Here is a 15,830-nt window from a genome sequence, read left to right as displayed (position 1 = left end):
TTATTATAGACTGTGTGCCTCTATAGTTTTTACCCTTGTTGTCTCAAGCTGCTTTTGCCTGAAGATAAATTCTTGGAGGAGAGTCACTCTGGAGAGGACTTTTCCAAGTCAGTCCCAGCCATAACCTGGCCATGGACCTATGAATGGTGTGCAGACAGCTCCAGAGTTCCCTGGAGAGGGAATCAGGAAAGGCGTCAAAAGCTTTTTTGACAGCTCCTCAAAACTGAGCTTTTATGGCCTGCCCAGCAAATGCAGCCCTGCAGCTAACCATCCTTTATAGCCCTGAGGAAGCATAGTATCTTTCTGTCTCCACTTCCAAGGGCCCTATTTAACTGATGTGGGTTTTAACAATGGCTGCACTTCCTTTGTCTGGATGGAGTTGAATCAGTGGTTGCCGCTGCTGTCTGGGACAGATTGAAATATGACTGCCCTGAAACCCAGGTCCCCATATATCCCCAACTTGCTAATGAACAATGATTAGCTCAATTTTCTAATGATGGGCCATGCCCACCCCTGGTCCTGGTCAGAAGATTTTTATGTCCATTTCTGTCACCAGTGAGGCAAGTCAGGAACTGGGCCCCATGGAAGCCTGCTGCAAGAGTACAGATTTGGTGCTGCTACCTGCTGTGCAGAGAGAGCATTTTACTGTTCTTTACCATAATGTATCATCTTCTTTCTTCTGCTCATCCCTGGATATATTCTTCTGGCCTCTTGAGTTCCCAAATAGCTGTTTTAGAAAGTTCCTGACTGTTTTATAGCTGTTTTGGAGGAAGAAGTGAATTCTGGGCCTACCCACCCCTTTCCCACAATCCCTGGCTTAATGTTTCTGACTTGTGGTTTTGAGGCCAGGAAAAGTCCCAAATTATGGCATCAGCAATGTCAGCACACTCCCCAAAGACTGTGGCTTCTGGCACTCTTCGGGGCTCGACTTTTCTGTTGACACATTTCAGTGCACATGGTGATGTCTGCACCTTTCCTTCCTGGGTTTCCTTCACTTCCAGCTTTTGCTCATCAATGAGGTTTATCTTCATAAAGCCTCCCATAACAGGATTAAGGCCCAACCTCATTTAGTTGGTCCACATCTTAACTAAAATAATATTTTACGAAAGTTCCTATTTGCAATGAGTTCACAACCACGGGAACGGATTAACATTAAGAACATGTCTTTTTCTGGGCTGTATAATTGAACCTACCATACCTATCATGCATTATCAAATAATTTGTGCATAAAAAATACTTTTAAAAACAGCATATGTGCAAACAATCATTTTCTCTCTAAAGAGGTTCCAGGGTAGTCCCAATGTATGGTTAGTGAACATTCATATGCTGAGAGAGTATATAAACTACAGTATCTCTCAGGCTATTTCAGGTTGATAAACCTATTGTATCAATCAAGATGATCTAGCGCATATGCTGGTAATAACCACCTAAAAGTCGTAGTATATTTTTTTCCTATAAAAACTTCATTGACAATATAGTTTCTTTTTTAACATTGTTCTACTGTATGTTTGCCCTTAGTCAGATACAACAATAAGAATATCATCCACTTGAATGTAATTTGATTTCATTTCAGTTAGCAAAGTAACTCTAAATTTCAAACTTTAAGTATACTATACATAAAACTGGCACTAGCCAAGGTAATAAGAAATAGTTACTATAGGACTCAGTGTATATATGGGTTAGTGTGGACTAGAGATATGAAATTACTTTGAGAATTGGCCCTTTATTTTCTTAATGAGTGGCTTAACTTTTCTTGGATGCAATTTTTCCATATATGATACATTAAAGGATACATTATTTATACTGACATAATGTGAAAAGTTATAGCCAATAGATCTTTCCTAGCTTTGGCGTGCCAAACTCTATCATAGAAATCATAATCACTATTGTCATCACAATATATTTTAGAAACTATGAGCATATCATAGTTAATACTGATGGAAGATACTTCAAAATCATTCTATTGTTTAGAACAATCAATGATTAGTATTTTTCAGGGGTACAAAATCCTTAATAGTATTTTAGCACTGTGATTTGTATGAAACTGTTACTTAAAACATGCCTATTTGGTCTGTTGTGTTTGACCAACATCTAATTTATTTTAAGGTCTGAGATTGATGACATACTATTAATAAGAGAAGAGGCCCCACAAAGAATAATTTTGTTACATTTTTGGGTTTGGAAAAAAATGGCATCTTCCAAAGAGTTATGTTTATTCACAGGGATTATCTTGAGCTGGGGAATTTTAGTATACAGTGAATGAAAATAAATGCATTTGAAACTGTAGACATCTTTCTTCTGAAGAATCTGAAATTTGGGAGATTTATGTATACTGTAATACAGTAATCTGATAGCTTCATTAGTCTGTCATTTAAAATTTAGGCTGCCTGTTTTGTCTGTTGGGGAAAAAAATAACTGGCATTTTTGTGGTGGGATGTGATAAATTAAGCCTACTATGTTTTATTAAAAGAATTGGTTGTTTAATTTCCTCTAATTTTTCCTTAGGTCGAGATTTAATTTGTATACAATCAATGGATGGGATGCTTATGGTGTTTGAGCAGGAAAGCTATGCTTTTGGGAGATTTCTCCCTGGTTCCCTTCTGCCTGGTCCTCTCGTATATAGTTCCCGTACAGATTCCTTCATTACTGTCTCTTCCTGCAGACAAGTGGAAAGTTACAAGTAAGTTTGGATGCTAAATATTTTGAATCATTGTGATTTTTGGTGTGTTTGTTGCTGATTTATTCTTTTCCATGAATAGATTGAGTATTACAAATGAAAAAGAGACTGGTTTCTTTGAGAAAATGAATTGTGGTGACTAATATCCTTTATGCACCTTAAAATACCTGAAAGATAGTATAGTATAGTGATTTGAGAGGGTTTTGGAGGGTCAGACCTGAGTTGGAATCCTGCTTTGCTACTGGTAACTGAATGATCGTCAGTGATCTCATCTTGCCTGTAAAGAGGGATAATAATGCTTATTTTGACAAGTTTGCAATGAGGCTTACATAAAATAATGCATGCCCAGTTGCTAACCCATAGAAAATGATCAATAAATTGTGACTGTTCCCTGATACCATAAATAATAAATGCATTTGGGTGAAAAGAACCAGATTAAAAGATGCAGATAAAGAATGATTTTATAACAAAAAAAGAATATGTGTAACAGGAAAAATACTAGAAAGAAATACAAGTATGGTTATGAATGTTAATTATTTTTTAATAAGTCTATTCATAGTATAGGTAAAGTGTGAAAATTACCCTGTGAAAATAGTTTTATACTTTTTGCTGGAATTTCTTACTGATTTTGATGAATCATCTTTGAGACTAAGAAAATTTCAATACAAATTAGGTTTTGAATTTTTGGAGGAAGAATTTTTTTGTTAGAACAGAGAATGGGCAAAAGAACTTAGAAATCCACACTATGTGGTAAAGGAAATAGACTTGGAGGATTTGAATATCTACAGCAACTTTACTGTTGTTACCTTATTGATGGCAACATTTAGAAGTTGAAACATTTAAGCAACACATCATTACAGCTTTTAAGTATTATTTTTGGCCACATATTGTTTTCCTAAGACATGAAGAAAATATAAATTCATCAAATAGGAGTTGTAAATTTTTTATTTTCAGTTTTCAATATTGGTTATATGGCAAATTTTTCCCTCAGAAGTGGTAATTTTCCTTTTTGTGAATTATTGTCAAGGTATCTAGGGTTCAGAAACTCTGAAAAGAGGCAAATGTTTGTGACTTAGAAGTTCACTGATGGAGGTAGTGTGTCATCATGTCATATTCCTTCCGACTCCTCTGGCTCTTGTTGTCCCAAATACATGAATGAGTTGTGACATTGCTACTGGTAATAAATATTTATATTTATTTTGAGAGTTTGAGGAAAATATCTGTGTAATTTAATTATGCCTGCCAAAACTGAAGCAATATCGAGGAGATCTGCTTTTCAGCTTTTCAGACTGTTCTGTGCCTCACCTCCTGCCAAGGAGTGATATTGGCAGTGCTGCGCTAGAGTCACAATACAAAGATTTGAGCGCTCCATTACTTACTCTTTTAAGTATGTGCATTGGCATTAATTTGGTAATAACTTCAGCAGTGATTGGATGAAGAAGCAATGTGGCGGTTTCCTTAACATGTGAACTTAATCTCACAGAAGCCCACACTTTTAACTGTGGTAATTCTCCAGCATACCAATCTATTAAATTCATCTCCATCTAGGACTGAAAAAATGCACACTTTATCCATCATATGGCTCTTTTATAATGGTAAAAATGCATGGGATATGTGATTATTGTGAAATGATGATAATCACTTAACATTAAATAGTATGTTATATGTGCTTTCAAGTTTAATAGATTAAATTAAATCTATTATTTAGAATTGTAGAAAGCATGAAAATGGTAAGTTTGTACTTTTGAAGTGGTATGAAATCCATCTGTAATCAGCTAAGAGAATATAATCAGTTAATAGAATAGGCATATAAAACATAATTCATTTTCATCTTTGATTTAATATTTAATTACTTTAAAACCAGCTTAATTATGCTGAAATAGGGACCAGCTAAGGCCATGAGTCTCAAAATCCAGCATGCATAGAAATTGTGTGGGTAGTCTGCTTTAAAATGCATGTTTGCAGATCCCTAGTTCCCTACCCTTCTAGATTTCAATTTAGTAGGTTTGGGTATAAGACACAGAAATAGACATTGTAAATAAACACTTCAGGTGATTCTAATTCAGGGACATACTTTGAGCCTTGTTTTTCTTTTGAAGTGAGAAAATTGTTTGCCCTTTTTGGGGGGGCTTTGATAATACCACTGTCTAGGCTATATCTAGTTTGGAATACCCAAACTTTGGATCACCTTTTATTCTCTTTTCTTTACCCTTTGCCAATCAAAGTAATTTAGTCAGTAAATCTTGTTCTTTATACCATTCATTTCTTATTCAGCTTTTGCTTTTCATTCTCATTGGTTCAGGTCTTTATCTTTTCACTCTGATTTCGGGTTTTCTTGCCTCTAATCTTGAATTTGAAGAGTCCTTCTTATACCCATTTTTGTAAAATACCTCTTTAAACCAAAATAATTTTTGTCATCCATTAAAAAAATCCAAAATTTATTTTATTAACATTAAGTGCTTTTAACAGTTGAATCCCATTTTAACTCTTGATATAGATCATCAGATTTGGAAGGAACTTTTAAAGTTAATTCGTCCAAGCATCCTGCTTTTTTCACTTTCTAGATCTTTTGTTGCCTATAACACTGATTTTTGCCCAATATCATATATTGTCTTTTTGGATTGTACTGAAATGTTCCAGAGTATGTCTAATATTATCAGGTTCCTGTGAGTTGAATCTTGGTCTTAACACGTGTTCACTGACTGAATAATTTATTTCATTTACTCAGTATTCAGTCATTTGTTCAGCAAACAGCTTTCAAGAGGCATCTCTGTACTACTTACTGTGTACAAAATACTGGAAATGTGAAGTCAAATAAGACCTGTCTGTTGTCCTCAAGCAGTATTCCAGCAAGTTGTTGAGGTTATGAGACAATCAGCAGTTTCATTCCATTGTGATACAGGCTACAGCAGAGCTTTGCATGATATAATGAGGGGACCTGGAGGTAGGAACTCTAAATCAGAATAGAATATTTTAAAGCTTTCTGAAGATGTATATTTCACATGAGTCTTATTTTCTTTCCTCTCTGCCACAGGTTTTCTACCTCACCCATGCTGTGGGTCCTAATACATTGCTAAGGAAATAATAGACCTTAAATAAGTATTTTTCAGATGTATTTATTGAAGTAATTATCCATTTAAAAAGGAGAATCAGGGCAGGCCATGGTCCCTCAGTGTCAGAGTTCTCGCCTGCCATGCTGATTCCCAGTGCCTGCCCTTGCAAAAAAAAGGAGAATCATGTTTTTCACAAGTCTTATGTCTGGCCAAATTGAAATATTTGTTAAGGTCTTTTCTTTTTCTCTTCTTTGCTCTCCCTGTACCTTATGTCTGAAATGCCCTTTCCTTCTCTGCATATGAAAGTAATATCTGGAAGCCTCTCTGCTCTCCTACAGTCTTCCCCTGATGTAGTTGAAGTAACATGGCCTCATTTTTAGTTCACAGAGTAGTTTTAAAGTGCTTCCTATAATTGCAGTTCACACTTTCACTGATTTGTTCTTGTTAGTTTTCTCCTTGATTGGGCAAAATGCTCCTTGACAGCCCAGAATTTTGTATCCCTTAAAGTACCTTGCCCAGAGTTGGTATTTAATGAGAACTTGTTGAAGGAATAAAAAGTTTGTAAGGGAAACTTCTATTTTGTTACTGACATACTTTAATGAAAATGTTTCTCCCTGGCATAATCAAGAATGTTTTAGCAGTGTTTGAAATGAACATAGTAATGCTTTGTGTCCAGAGCTTCCAAATCTAGTAAAGTTCTCCAGTTTAAATATCAAGGTTCCAGAGTCTCCTGGTACCCTATTGAGGTGACAACTGTATTTCATTTGACAAGAAATGATTTTGGCGGGTTTACTTATGCTGTGTGGCACCTCAATTCATATTTCAGTAATTTGGTGCTGTTTGTACAAAATGACATGGAAGTGCACTAAATTATGTGGTAAAAATTTCATTGGTGTTCCACAGGATCTGTGGTTTAAGCATTTAAGGCTATTGGGTCAGGAAAGCACCACCATTCACCTGGACTTGCTGTTTTTGTGATTAGTGTGTTTCTATTCTCAGAAACACAGATGACACTGATAAATTTATTATTTTGGGCCTGATTATCCTTTCAGTAGTCTCTACAAGGGAATTTAATGTTCTAGTTCATATCTCAACACTTGAGTGGTAAGAGAAGAAAAAGATTTCTTTTTCTTTATTTCACAACTTCCAAGTCTGCTTGGAATTGTTTGCTTTTGGAAATAATTGCCTTTAATGTACATTTTGGTCGCAATTAAGAAGAGTAAGGAAAAACTATAAAAGAGATGCTTTTGTAAGTTGGTCATCATCTAAATTTAATGCATCTAAATTTACTGTCAGTTATGTTTAAGTAATAAAATACTCTTCTGAGTTGTCTTCCAGGAAGAGAAATGATCTGGATTTGGAAATCAGGAGTCAATTTTGGCTGTGTCTCTTTGCCTGGTGTTTTGCTGTTAATGAGGTCACTTTAGGGCTCTCACTTAATCCTCACATGAAATAGTTACTCTTAATAATTACAAAAGGAGCCTTGGGTTTTTATAATGATCTCATTTATCTCCATATCATCCTCCAGTGAGTTGGTGTCTACAGGAAATGAACCCACCTGTATCATTAATTGCCTGAGGTTAGATCCATAGCAGGACTAGCTCTGGGCTGATGTTCTAGACGCCAGTACATACTATTTCTGTTACTATGAACTGTGATTAGTAAAACAGTCCTATTTGGCATTGGGTTGTAAGTTCTAATTATTTGGTGCTCTTAGAGGCTTTGAGATTTTGAAGGTCAGTCTCAGATGATATGGAGACATTGGCTGCAGCTGGCTATGGAATTTTTAGCATGGTTTTTACAAGAGATCTTCACCCTCCTACCTTTTTTGTCTCACTTTCCATGACTCATCTCTTACCCCCATGCATCTCTCCTCAAGGCCTTTCATGTCTCTTTCCCTGCTTCATGCTTTTGCACATGCTATTTGCTTTTTCCTTAATGCTTTCCTCTTTATCAGCATGATGAATTCCTATTAATTCTTTAAGTCTTAGTTTTCTCCTCCTGAACACATTCCAAGAACATATTTCTTCCACCCTAGTGACTTATATCTGCCATCATATTCCCTTGGTGCTGTGAATATATCCTCTGTTATCCTGATGATTTGTCTACATATTAATCTCTATAGTTACAGAGTTCCTGAGGAGTATAGAACACATAGTATATCCCAATTGTCCTTGCTTGTGTGAGGTCTCTCATAGTGTTTATTGAATAAATGAATGAAATTGATATGTTTTCATAATAATTACAAGTGGTTTTTGTGAATGCTTTGCAAAGTCTATCATAATTCATTGTCATTCTGTATCCAATTGCAATTGGGGGATTTTTCAAAGGAATTATTTGTTGAGATAGGAAAAACATGGTTTTAGAGTTGGTATATGACATTTGAAGGTCACCATACATTTCAGTACTTATATACATAGTCCATATTGCATTCAGCCTTTCATGCCTGGTTTTTACTCTATCAGACATCTTTCTCTTGGAAAATATGAGCTGTTTGAATATATCTGTTTACTAGTTTTTCTCTTAGCCTTGCAGTCAAGGACAATAAGGAGTTTTGATTCCATAAGAGGGAAAGGAATCTGTGAATGGGAAATTTCTTCCCTTAGAATTTTTGCTGTAACAATTTATGGTTAATTAAATTACTCATTTCTAGACTGAATGATATTTATAAATGTTTTAAGAGTGATTTGAACTAAATGTTAGTATTGAAATAGAGACTGTAAAATACTTGTAGAAAATCACAGTGTTCATTAATGAGAATTTATTATATGCCAGATAAACTTTTAGGTGATTGAGCTCTATTATATATAAATCTGTATTGCTCTGTGTGCCATTCTTTTGGGCACCTATTGTGTATAAGATATTGTACTATGTACTTTTTATAAATTATTTTAAATTTTGAACAATTTTTGAGTTAGATATTCTTATTTCTGCTTTATGGATGGGGAAGATAAGGCATAGAGTGATTAATTTGCCAGAACTTAACAGCTAGTTAGTGGTTTAGCTGGGGATTAAACTCAGGTTGTCTTGGTTTCATAGCTTATGTAGTAATAATTTCTTCAATATTAGGATACTTTGCTTTGTTTACATTTTTTCTTGTCTACTTGGGTTTTAGGCAAATAAAGTTTAGGCATCTTTCCTGAATGTTGAATATTGATATTTACCACATAAAAATTCTGATGGAAATGCTTTGAGAGCAGCTGGCAGAGCTACTTTCCTTATATTGTATAGTTGGGATGTATACTTTTAGTTCCTTTATCATGACAATTTTACATACTCTTATATCACAATATCATTCAATAAAATTTCAATCTTAAATTTCACTTTTTTTTTAGAAGACAAGAAAAAGTTATTCATAAGGTTTATCAGTGCTATGTTTTTGAGGTTTAAATAATTTATACCTTTTATATTTAAAATCACTTACAATTTTCCCACATTTTTCAAACAGATACCAAGTACTTGCTTTTGCAACAGATGCAGATAAAAAGCAGGAGACTGAACAGCAAAAGCTTGGTTCTGGAAAAAGGCTAGTGGTAAGGCCTTTTCTTTATATATAGAAATTTCAATAATGTCATATCTAATCATGGATGTTCATTCAGAATAAGAATTCTTGGGGAGAAAATTTAAAATAAAAACTTTTGCAGCCATTTCTCTTTTCTTCTCTCTGGAATGCCCTTCATTCATTCATAGATATTTATTGATAGTACTGTGTGCCTCACACTGGAGATATTCTGATGTCAATTACAGTTGTGTGCAGATTTTCCCGTTTTCCCTTTCCTCAGTTTTTTGCTGTTGGATGAAATGTTCTATAAATGTTAATTAGGTTAGTTTGAATTATATTGTTGTTCAAATCTTATGCTTATTAATTTTCTGACAACTTGTTCTATCAATATTGGGAGAAGCATATTGAAATCACTGCCTAATCTATTTCTCCTTTACAATTTTATCAGTTTTTTTTTGCTTCATGTATTTTGCAAGCCTGTTATTTGGTATATAAACATTTAGGATTGCTATGTCTCATGATGAATTGATCCTTCTCTCAATATGGGATGCTCTTTATCTCTTTGCTCTGGTAATATTCTTTGCTCTGAAACCTACTTAACCTGATATTAATATAACCATTCAGTTTTCATTTGATAAGTATTATCTTGATATATCTTTTTGTATTTTTCACTTTAAAACAGTTTAAGTGTTTAGATTTAAAGTGAATTTCTTGTAAGCGACATATGGTTATGTTTTACTTTTTATCTAATATGATATTCTCTGCCCTTTCATTGCAGTTTTTAGGCCATTTACATTTTATGTGATTATAGCTATAGTTAGGTTTAAGTCTATAATCTGGTTATTTACTTTCTATTTGTCCCATCTGTTCTTTGTTTCATTTTTCCTCTTTTCAGCTTTCTTCTGGATTCAATATTTTCTGTGATTCCATTTTATCTCCTTCACTGGCTTATTAGTTATATCTCTTAATTTTGTTAATTTAGTGGTTGCTTTAGGGTTTATGGTATATGTCTTCAACTTATTACAGTCCACCTTCAGGAGATAATGTATCACTACATATGTAGTAAAAGAACCATACTTCTATATCTACCTTTCCAGCCTTTGTGCTCTCATCATATGTTTTGATTTTACATATGCTGTAAACTACAAATTATATTTTTATTATTTTAAAAACACTCAGTTATCTTTTTTTTCAATGATCTTTTAACAAGGTTTAAATTATAGGAAAAGAATCTTACATATTTACTCATGTGATTACATTTCAAATGGTCTTCATTACTTTGTGCAGCTCCATATTTCCATCTGGTGTTATTTCGCTTCTTCCTGAAGGACTTCCTTTTACGTTTCTCTTTCAATCAAAGTCTGCCAATGGTGAATTCTTTCAGCTTTCGTATGTCTGAAAAAGTATTTTCACCTTTGTGTTTGAAAGATATTTTCATTGGGTATAGAATTTCAGATTGACAGATTTTTTTCTTTCAGTACTTTATGAGGTTGCTGTTTAATTGCTTGCATGGTTTCTGATAGGAATGCTAGTTTCATCTTTATCTTTGTTCTTCAGTAAATAATGTCTTTTTTTTCTCTTGCTGCTCTAATGATTTTCTCTTATCACTTGTTTTGAGCAATTTGATAATATCGTGACTTTTTATGGTTTTCTTTCTTTTTTTTTAATTTGTGCTTAGGATTTGTTGAACTTCTTGCAAGTATGGATTTATAGTTTTCATAAAATTTGGAAAAATTTTAGCAATTCTTTCTTCATATATATTTTTCTTTCCTGCCTTCTTTCTTTCCTCCTTTGGGGACTCCAGTGATACATATATTAAGGCTACTTGAAGTTCTTCCAGAGTTCACTGATTCTTGTTTCTTTCTTTCTTTTTTTAAATATTTTTTTCTTTCCTTCATTTTGGATATTTTCTATTGCTTTGTTTTCAAGTTTACAAATCTTCTTTTTCTGCAATGTCTAATCTGTTAATTCTCAACTAGTATAGTTTCATAACTAGAAGTTCTTTTTTTAAAATATCTTTCATGACCCTACTTATCTTTTTTGAGAGGGTTTTTTTTGTACTAAATAAACATTTTTTGCTTTAGTTTCACACAGAAGTTGAAGTTTTAAAACATGAATGACCATCTATTTTCAACACCCTGTAATTATATTGACATTCCTTTGTTCTTCCTCATGCAAAAACATTTTTTAATTTGTACACTCTAGGCATTCCTAGATTATACTATCTCAGTCTTTACCATTTATCTTTCCTTCTGGTTTCATATGTGCCCCCAGCCCTCCTCCTTCTATCCTCACATTCAGCTTCATTCAGTATACGTACATTATTGTGCAACCATCAGGTAATATTGTGCTATCCATTTCTGAATTCTTACAATCAGTTCTGTTGCACAATCTGTATCCTTTCAGCTCCAATTACCCAATATCTATCCTATTTCTATCTCCTAATGACCTCTGTTCTTAACCAAAATTCTCCAAGCTCATTCATTAATGTTAGTTCATATCAGTGAGACCATACAGTACTTGTCCTTTTGTTTCTGGCTAATCTCACTCAGTATAATGTCCTCAAGGTCCATCCACATTGTTACATGCTTCATGACTTTATTCTGTCTGTGTAATATTCCATCGGATATATATACCACAGCTTATTTAGCCACTCGTCTGTTGATGGACATTTGGGCTATTTCCATCTCTTGGCATTTGTAAATAATGCTACTATAAACATTGGTGTACAAATGTCCATTTGTGTCCTTGCACTCATATCCTTTGAATAGATACCTAGCAATGATATTGCCGGATCATATGGTAATTCTATACTTAGCTTCCTGAGGAACTGCCAGACTGCCTTCCACAGTGGTTGTACCATTTTACATTCCCACCAACAGTGGATGATTGTGCCTCTTTTTCCACATCCTCTCCAGTACTTGTTGTTTTCTGTTTTATTGATAATGACCTTTTTGGTGGGTGTGAAATGACATCTTATTGTGGTTTTGATTTGCATTTCTCTTCTCAGAAGAGAACAGACACTTCTCAGAAGAGGAAATACAAATGGCTAAAAGGCACATGAAGAGATGCTCAACTTTACTGGCCTACTTAACTTTTTGAAGATATAGAATACAGCTCTCATAATTAATTTAATGTCCTTGTTTTCTAATTTCAACATCTATGTTGGTGCTGGGTCAGTTTCAGTTGCTCCTCACTGGGGATCACATTTTTCTATTTCTTTGCAAACCTATTTAATTTTTAATTAGATGCCAAATGTCAATTTTGCCTTGTTAGGTGCTGGATATTTCTGTAATTATATGACTGTTCTTGAATTCATTACATTACTGCCAACAATTTGATCCTTTCATGTCTTAATTTTTTTTTTTTTTTTTTTTGGCATGGGCAGGCTCCGGCATGGTAGGTGAGAATTCTGCCACTGAGCCACTGTTGCACTGCTCTCATGTCTTAATTTTAAGATTTTGTTTGATGGGATCCACAGAATACTCATTCTAGGACTAATTATTCCCCATTCCTGAGGCAAGACCCTTCTGAGTACTCTATTCAATTCTGTCTGAACTTGAGATTTTTTTAGTTTTGCTGGTGAGCGTAGTCAGCAAAATTGCTCATTGTGAACTCTGGGCACTGCTGCCTCTTATCTTTCTGGTAGTTCTTTCCCTGCCATCGGGTGATTTTCTTGCATGGATTTACTAATAAGTAGTCAGGTGAGTATTCAAAGGGTGGGGGTGCTATCTCAATGTCATTGCCATCTACATTATATGTTCATTGGCTGATGTTTTCCAAATTGATACATTTTGGTATCATTTCAGCTTGGAAGCTGAATTCTGAAAAGACTCTTGTTTATATGCCTCTTTTAAGTCCATTCCTTCATTATTTCAAGAAACATTTATTAAACATCGACCATATTCTAGAGATAGGGAGGTATGCTGGAAGAGATCTTATGGGCAGAGGATCCCAACTATGTTTCTACATCCTTGACTGATGTATATGCATGTTGATGTATTTTTCAATTATTTTTATATCAAAATATTATGTTTACAACAATACTGGCTATAGGTTTTACTAGTCATTCAATTTGATTTCCAAAGTAAACATAGTAACTTTTTAGTGGGAAAAAACTATTATTAAGAGATGGGGCAAAACCCGTTTTGAGTCTATATAATATCAGAAATACAGTCACAGCTGGAAAAAAAAATGAAGGGGATGGAGAGAAAAAAAGTAAGCAGAGGAGATTACCATTCTTTATATTTCTGTGTTTTTGCAAAACAATTTCTTAACTGGATTGATATGAAAGTGGTTGAAATTTTCTAGTTTTAGCAATTAAATTTATCTTCGATTTTCTTTTGCAGATGGATTGGACTCTAAATATTGGAGAGCAAGCACTTGATATATGTATTGTTTCTTTCAACCAGTCAGTATCTTCTGTCTTTGTTCTTGGTGAGAGAAACTTTTTTTGTCTTAAGGATAATGGACAAATTCGATTCATGAAGAAACTTGATTGCAGCCCAAGTTGTTTTCTCCCATATTGCTCAGGTGTGTAGAAATTCTTTTATCTTTTCCATATGTCAAGACCATGTTATATACATCAGAAAAAACCCACATTCACACATATGTATTTTAAACATCTGGGAAAATAGTTTTATACTGAACATGTGATAGAAATTTTAAGTTTTAAAGTTCCAGTAGAAGTTTGATATAAAGCACTCATTTGCTTTTGTCAATCATTTTACTTAGTACAAAATGACTTGTAGAATTGTCCTCCACTATATATTAATGTTTTCCATAGTGTAGCTTTTGAAAATGCTTCTGAGAGAGCATCAGATTCTTTTATAAGCAGAATGTAGCATAGTAATGTCTATTAGAATGACTTATCTGTAGTGAATGCCGAGTAAATCATTAGCTTAAATGTGTTAAATATATTAATGAAATTCATGCTTTCTAGATGAAATGCAAAAATGTTGCCCATTTTCTAGTTATAGCTTCCAGGTCAGTAAGATGATTTTTCCTTTGTGATTCTGTAGCTTGAAGTTGAAAAGTAGTGTTTTATTACTTGAATTCTTTATGTATTTAAACAAGATAGTAGAATTGGTTTATGTCATAAATTCCCTGAAAGAAATCTAATGCACTGTTGCTAATGACTGTTTTCTTAGCATTCTCTTCCCGTATCTTCTACTTACAGTTTCTGAAGGAACAATAAATACTTTGATTGGAAACCATAACAGCATGTTGCATATTTATCAGGATGTGATACTGAAGTGGGCCACTCAGCTTCCCCACATTCCTGTAGCAGTACGAGTTGGCTCTTTGCAGTAAGTGATTTAATTTAACACAGTTTCAAAAAAAGAGAATCTTCATCAAGGAATTTCTCTAGGAGTTTTCCTAAGCAATGGCAAGTGGTTTTACTAAAATTTGGCAAAATTTTACTAAAAACAGTAAGTGACATTGTGATCTGAATGTCAATCATATAAATAATTTAAGATATAATATTCATTGTAAAAGAAGAATATAAGTAGTCTGAATTAGCATGTCATCATTTTCATTTAGTATTTCTAATGAGATATTTTAAAATTAAAGGTGAAAGTTGAAGAAGGTTTTATGAAAATGGTTTCTACAATAGATTTGATGGGTCCCATTTAGTAATTATTAATTATTGGACTGTGAGAATATTACAATTCAGAATTTGTTCAGACCTTATTTTAAGTGGTGCAAAATTGCTAATGATCATGTGTTTACAAAAGTTTAGATTTTAAATAAGGTCATCTTACATTTAAAATGAAAGCAGAAATCTATTTCCAGACATAAATTGACAAAGAAATTGGATGAGATGGAAATGAGGTAGCCAAATACTTAGCTTTTTTTGGTTATCGGTATAAAAGGCAAGATCCTGACAAACTCTTTTGCATCTCAGGTTATGTTTAGGAATTGAAGATCTTAGCAAACTTATAAAAACACAACTTTCCATAAAGTTTCATAGATTCTCAGGGCTATGTAGTTCTGCTTATTTAGGAAATTTTAAATTATATATTTAATACCAGATGTAGAATTTTTAAGGACACCTATGGTATCTGATCAGAATCAGTTTCCTCTGAAATTAAGAGATCATGTGTGTAATATGATTATAAAGGTTCAGTGAGAGGAATCCATATTGCATTAATTGTTAATCTATTGACCAAGCCTGAATATTGGAAAATAGAATGAATGTTTTAAAAACCATGAATATTTAAAAAGCAAGTGCTTTCTTATGATTTTTGACAAAGGAACAGCCTATAATTATAATTGCTATGGGTGTAACATGAATTATAGCTATTTTGTATTTGAAGAGTACTTTAAAATTTTGAGGCTGGTTTTTGCAGTTCTCACCAGATGGTCTTTTTTAAGTTCAACCAAATACTCAGATTCAGCAGACATCTCGCATCAGATTTACGTTTAGAACAGGAAAAGCAGCTTGCCTGCAAGGCAACATCAAGCATTTCTCTCCTGGGAGAATAATTCTTTCAGCAGTCCATATATCCATCCAGGAGTAGTTCTCTTGGCCTCCAAAGTGACAGCTCAGGTGCAAGAAGAAAGATCTGTCCTGGTGGGTAGGCAGTCCATTATG

The 15,830-nt window shown here is 33.8% G+C and overlaps 1 protein-coding gene across 8 annotated transcripts in view; it reads left to right on the top strand.

The window, feature by feature from the left end:
- Positions 1-15,830, top strand: part of BBS9 (Bardet-Biedl syndrome 9) — a 699,527-nt gene that overhangs the window by 220,688 nt on the left and 463,009 nt on the right. For all 8 annotated transcript variants that reach the window (XM_077120094.1, XM_077120102.1, XM_077120084.1 and 5 more), the window contains 4 exons: positions 2,506-2,680; positions 9,179-9,263; positions 13,582-13,765; positions 14,412-14,541. In XM_077120094.1, the coding sequence (XP_076976209.1) occupies positions 2,506-2,680; positions 9,179-9,263; positions 13,582-13,765; positions 14,412-14,541 (574 nt within the window). The remainder of the gene's footprint in view (positions 1-2,505; positions 2,681-9,178; positions 9,264-13,581; positions 13,766-14,411; positions 14,542-15,830) is intronic.

The sequence above is a fragment of the Tamandua tetradactyla genome, chromosome 1 (assembly GCF_023851605.1).
Source record: "Tamandua tetradactyla isolate mTamTet1 chromosome 1, mTamTet1.pri, whole genome shotgun sequence".
NCBI classification, from domain to species: Eukaryota; Metazoa; Chordata; class Mammalia; order Pilosa; family Myrmecophagidae; genus Tamandua; species Tamandua tetradactyla.
This window is presented reverse-complemented; position numbering and strand designations above follow the sequence as displayed.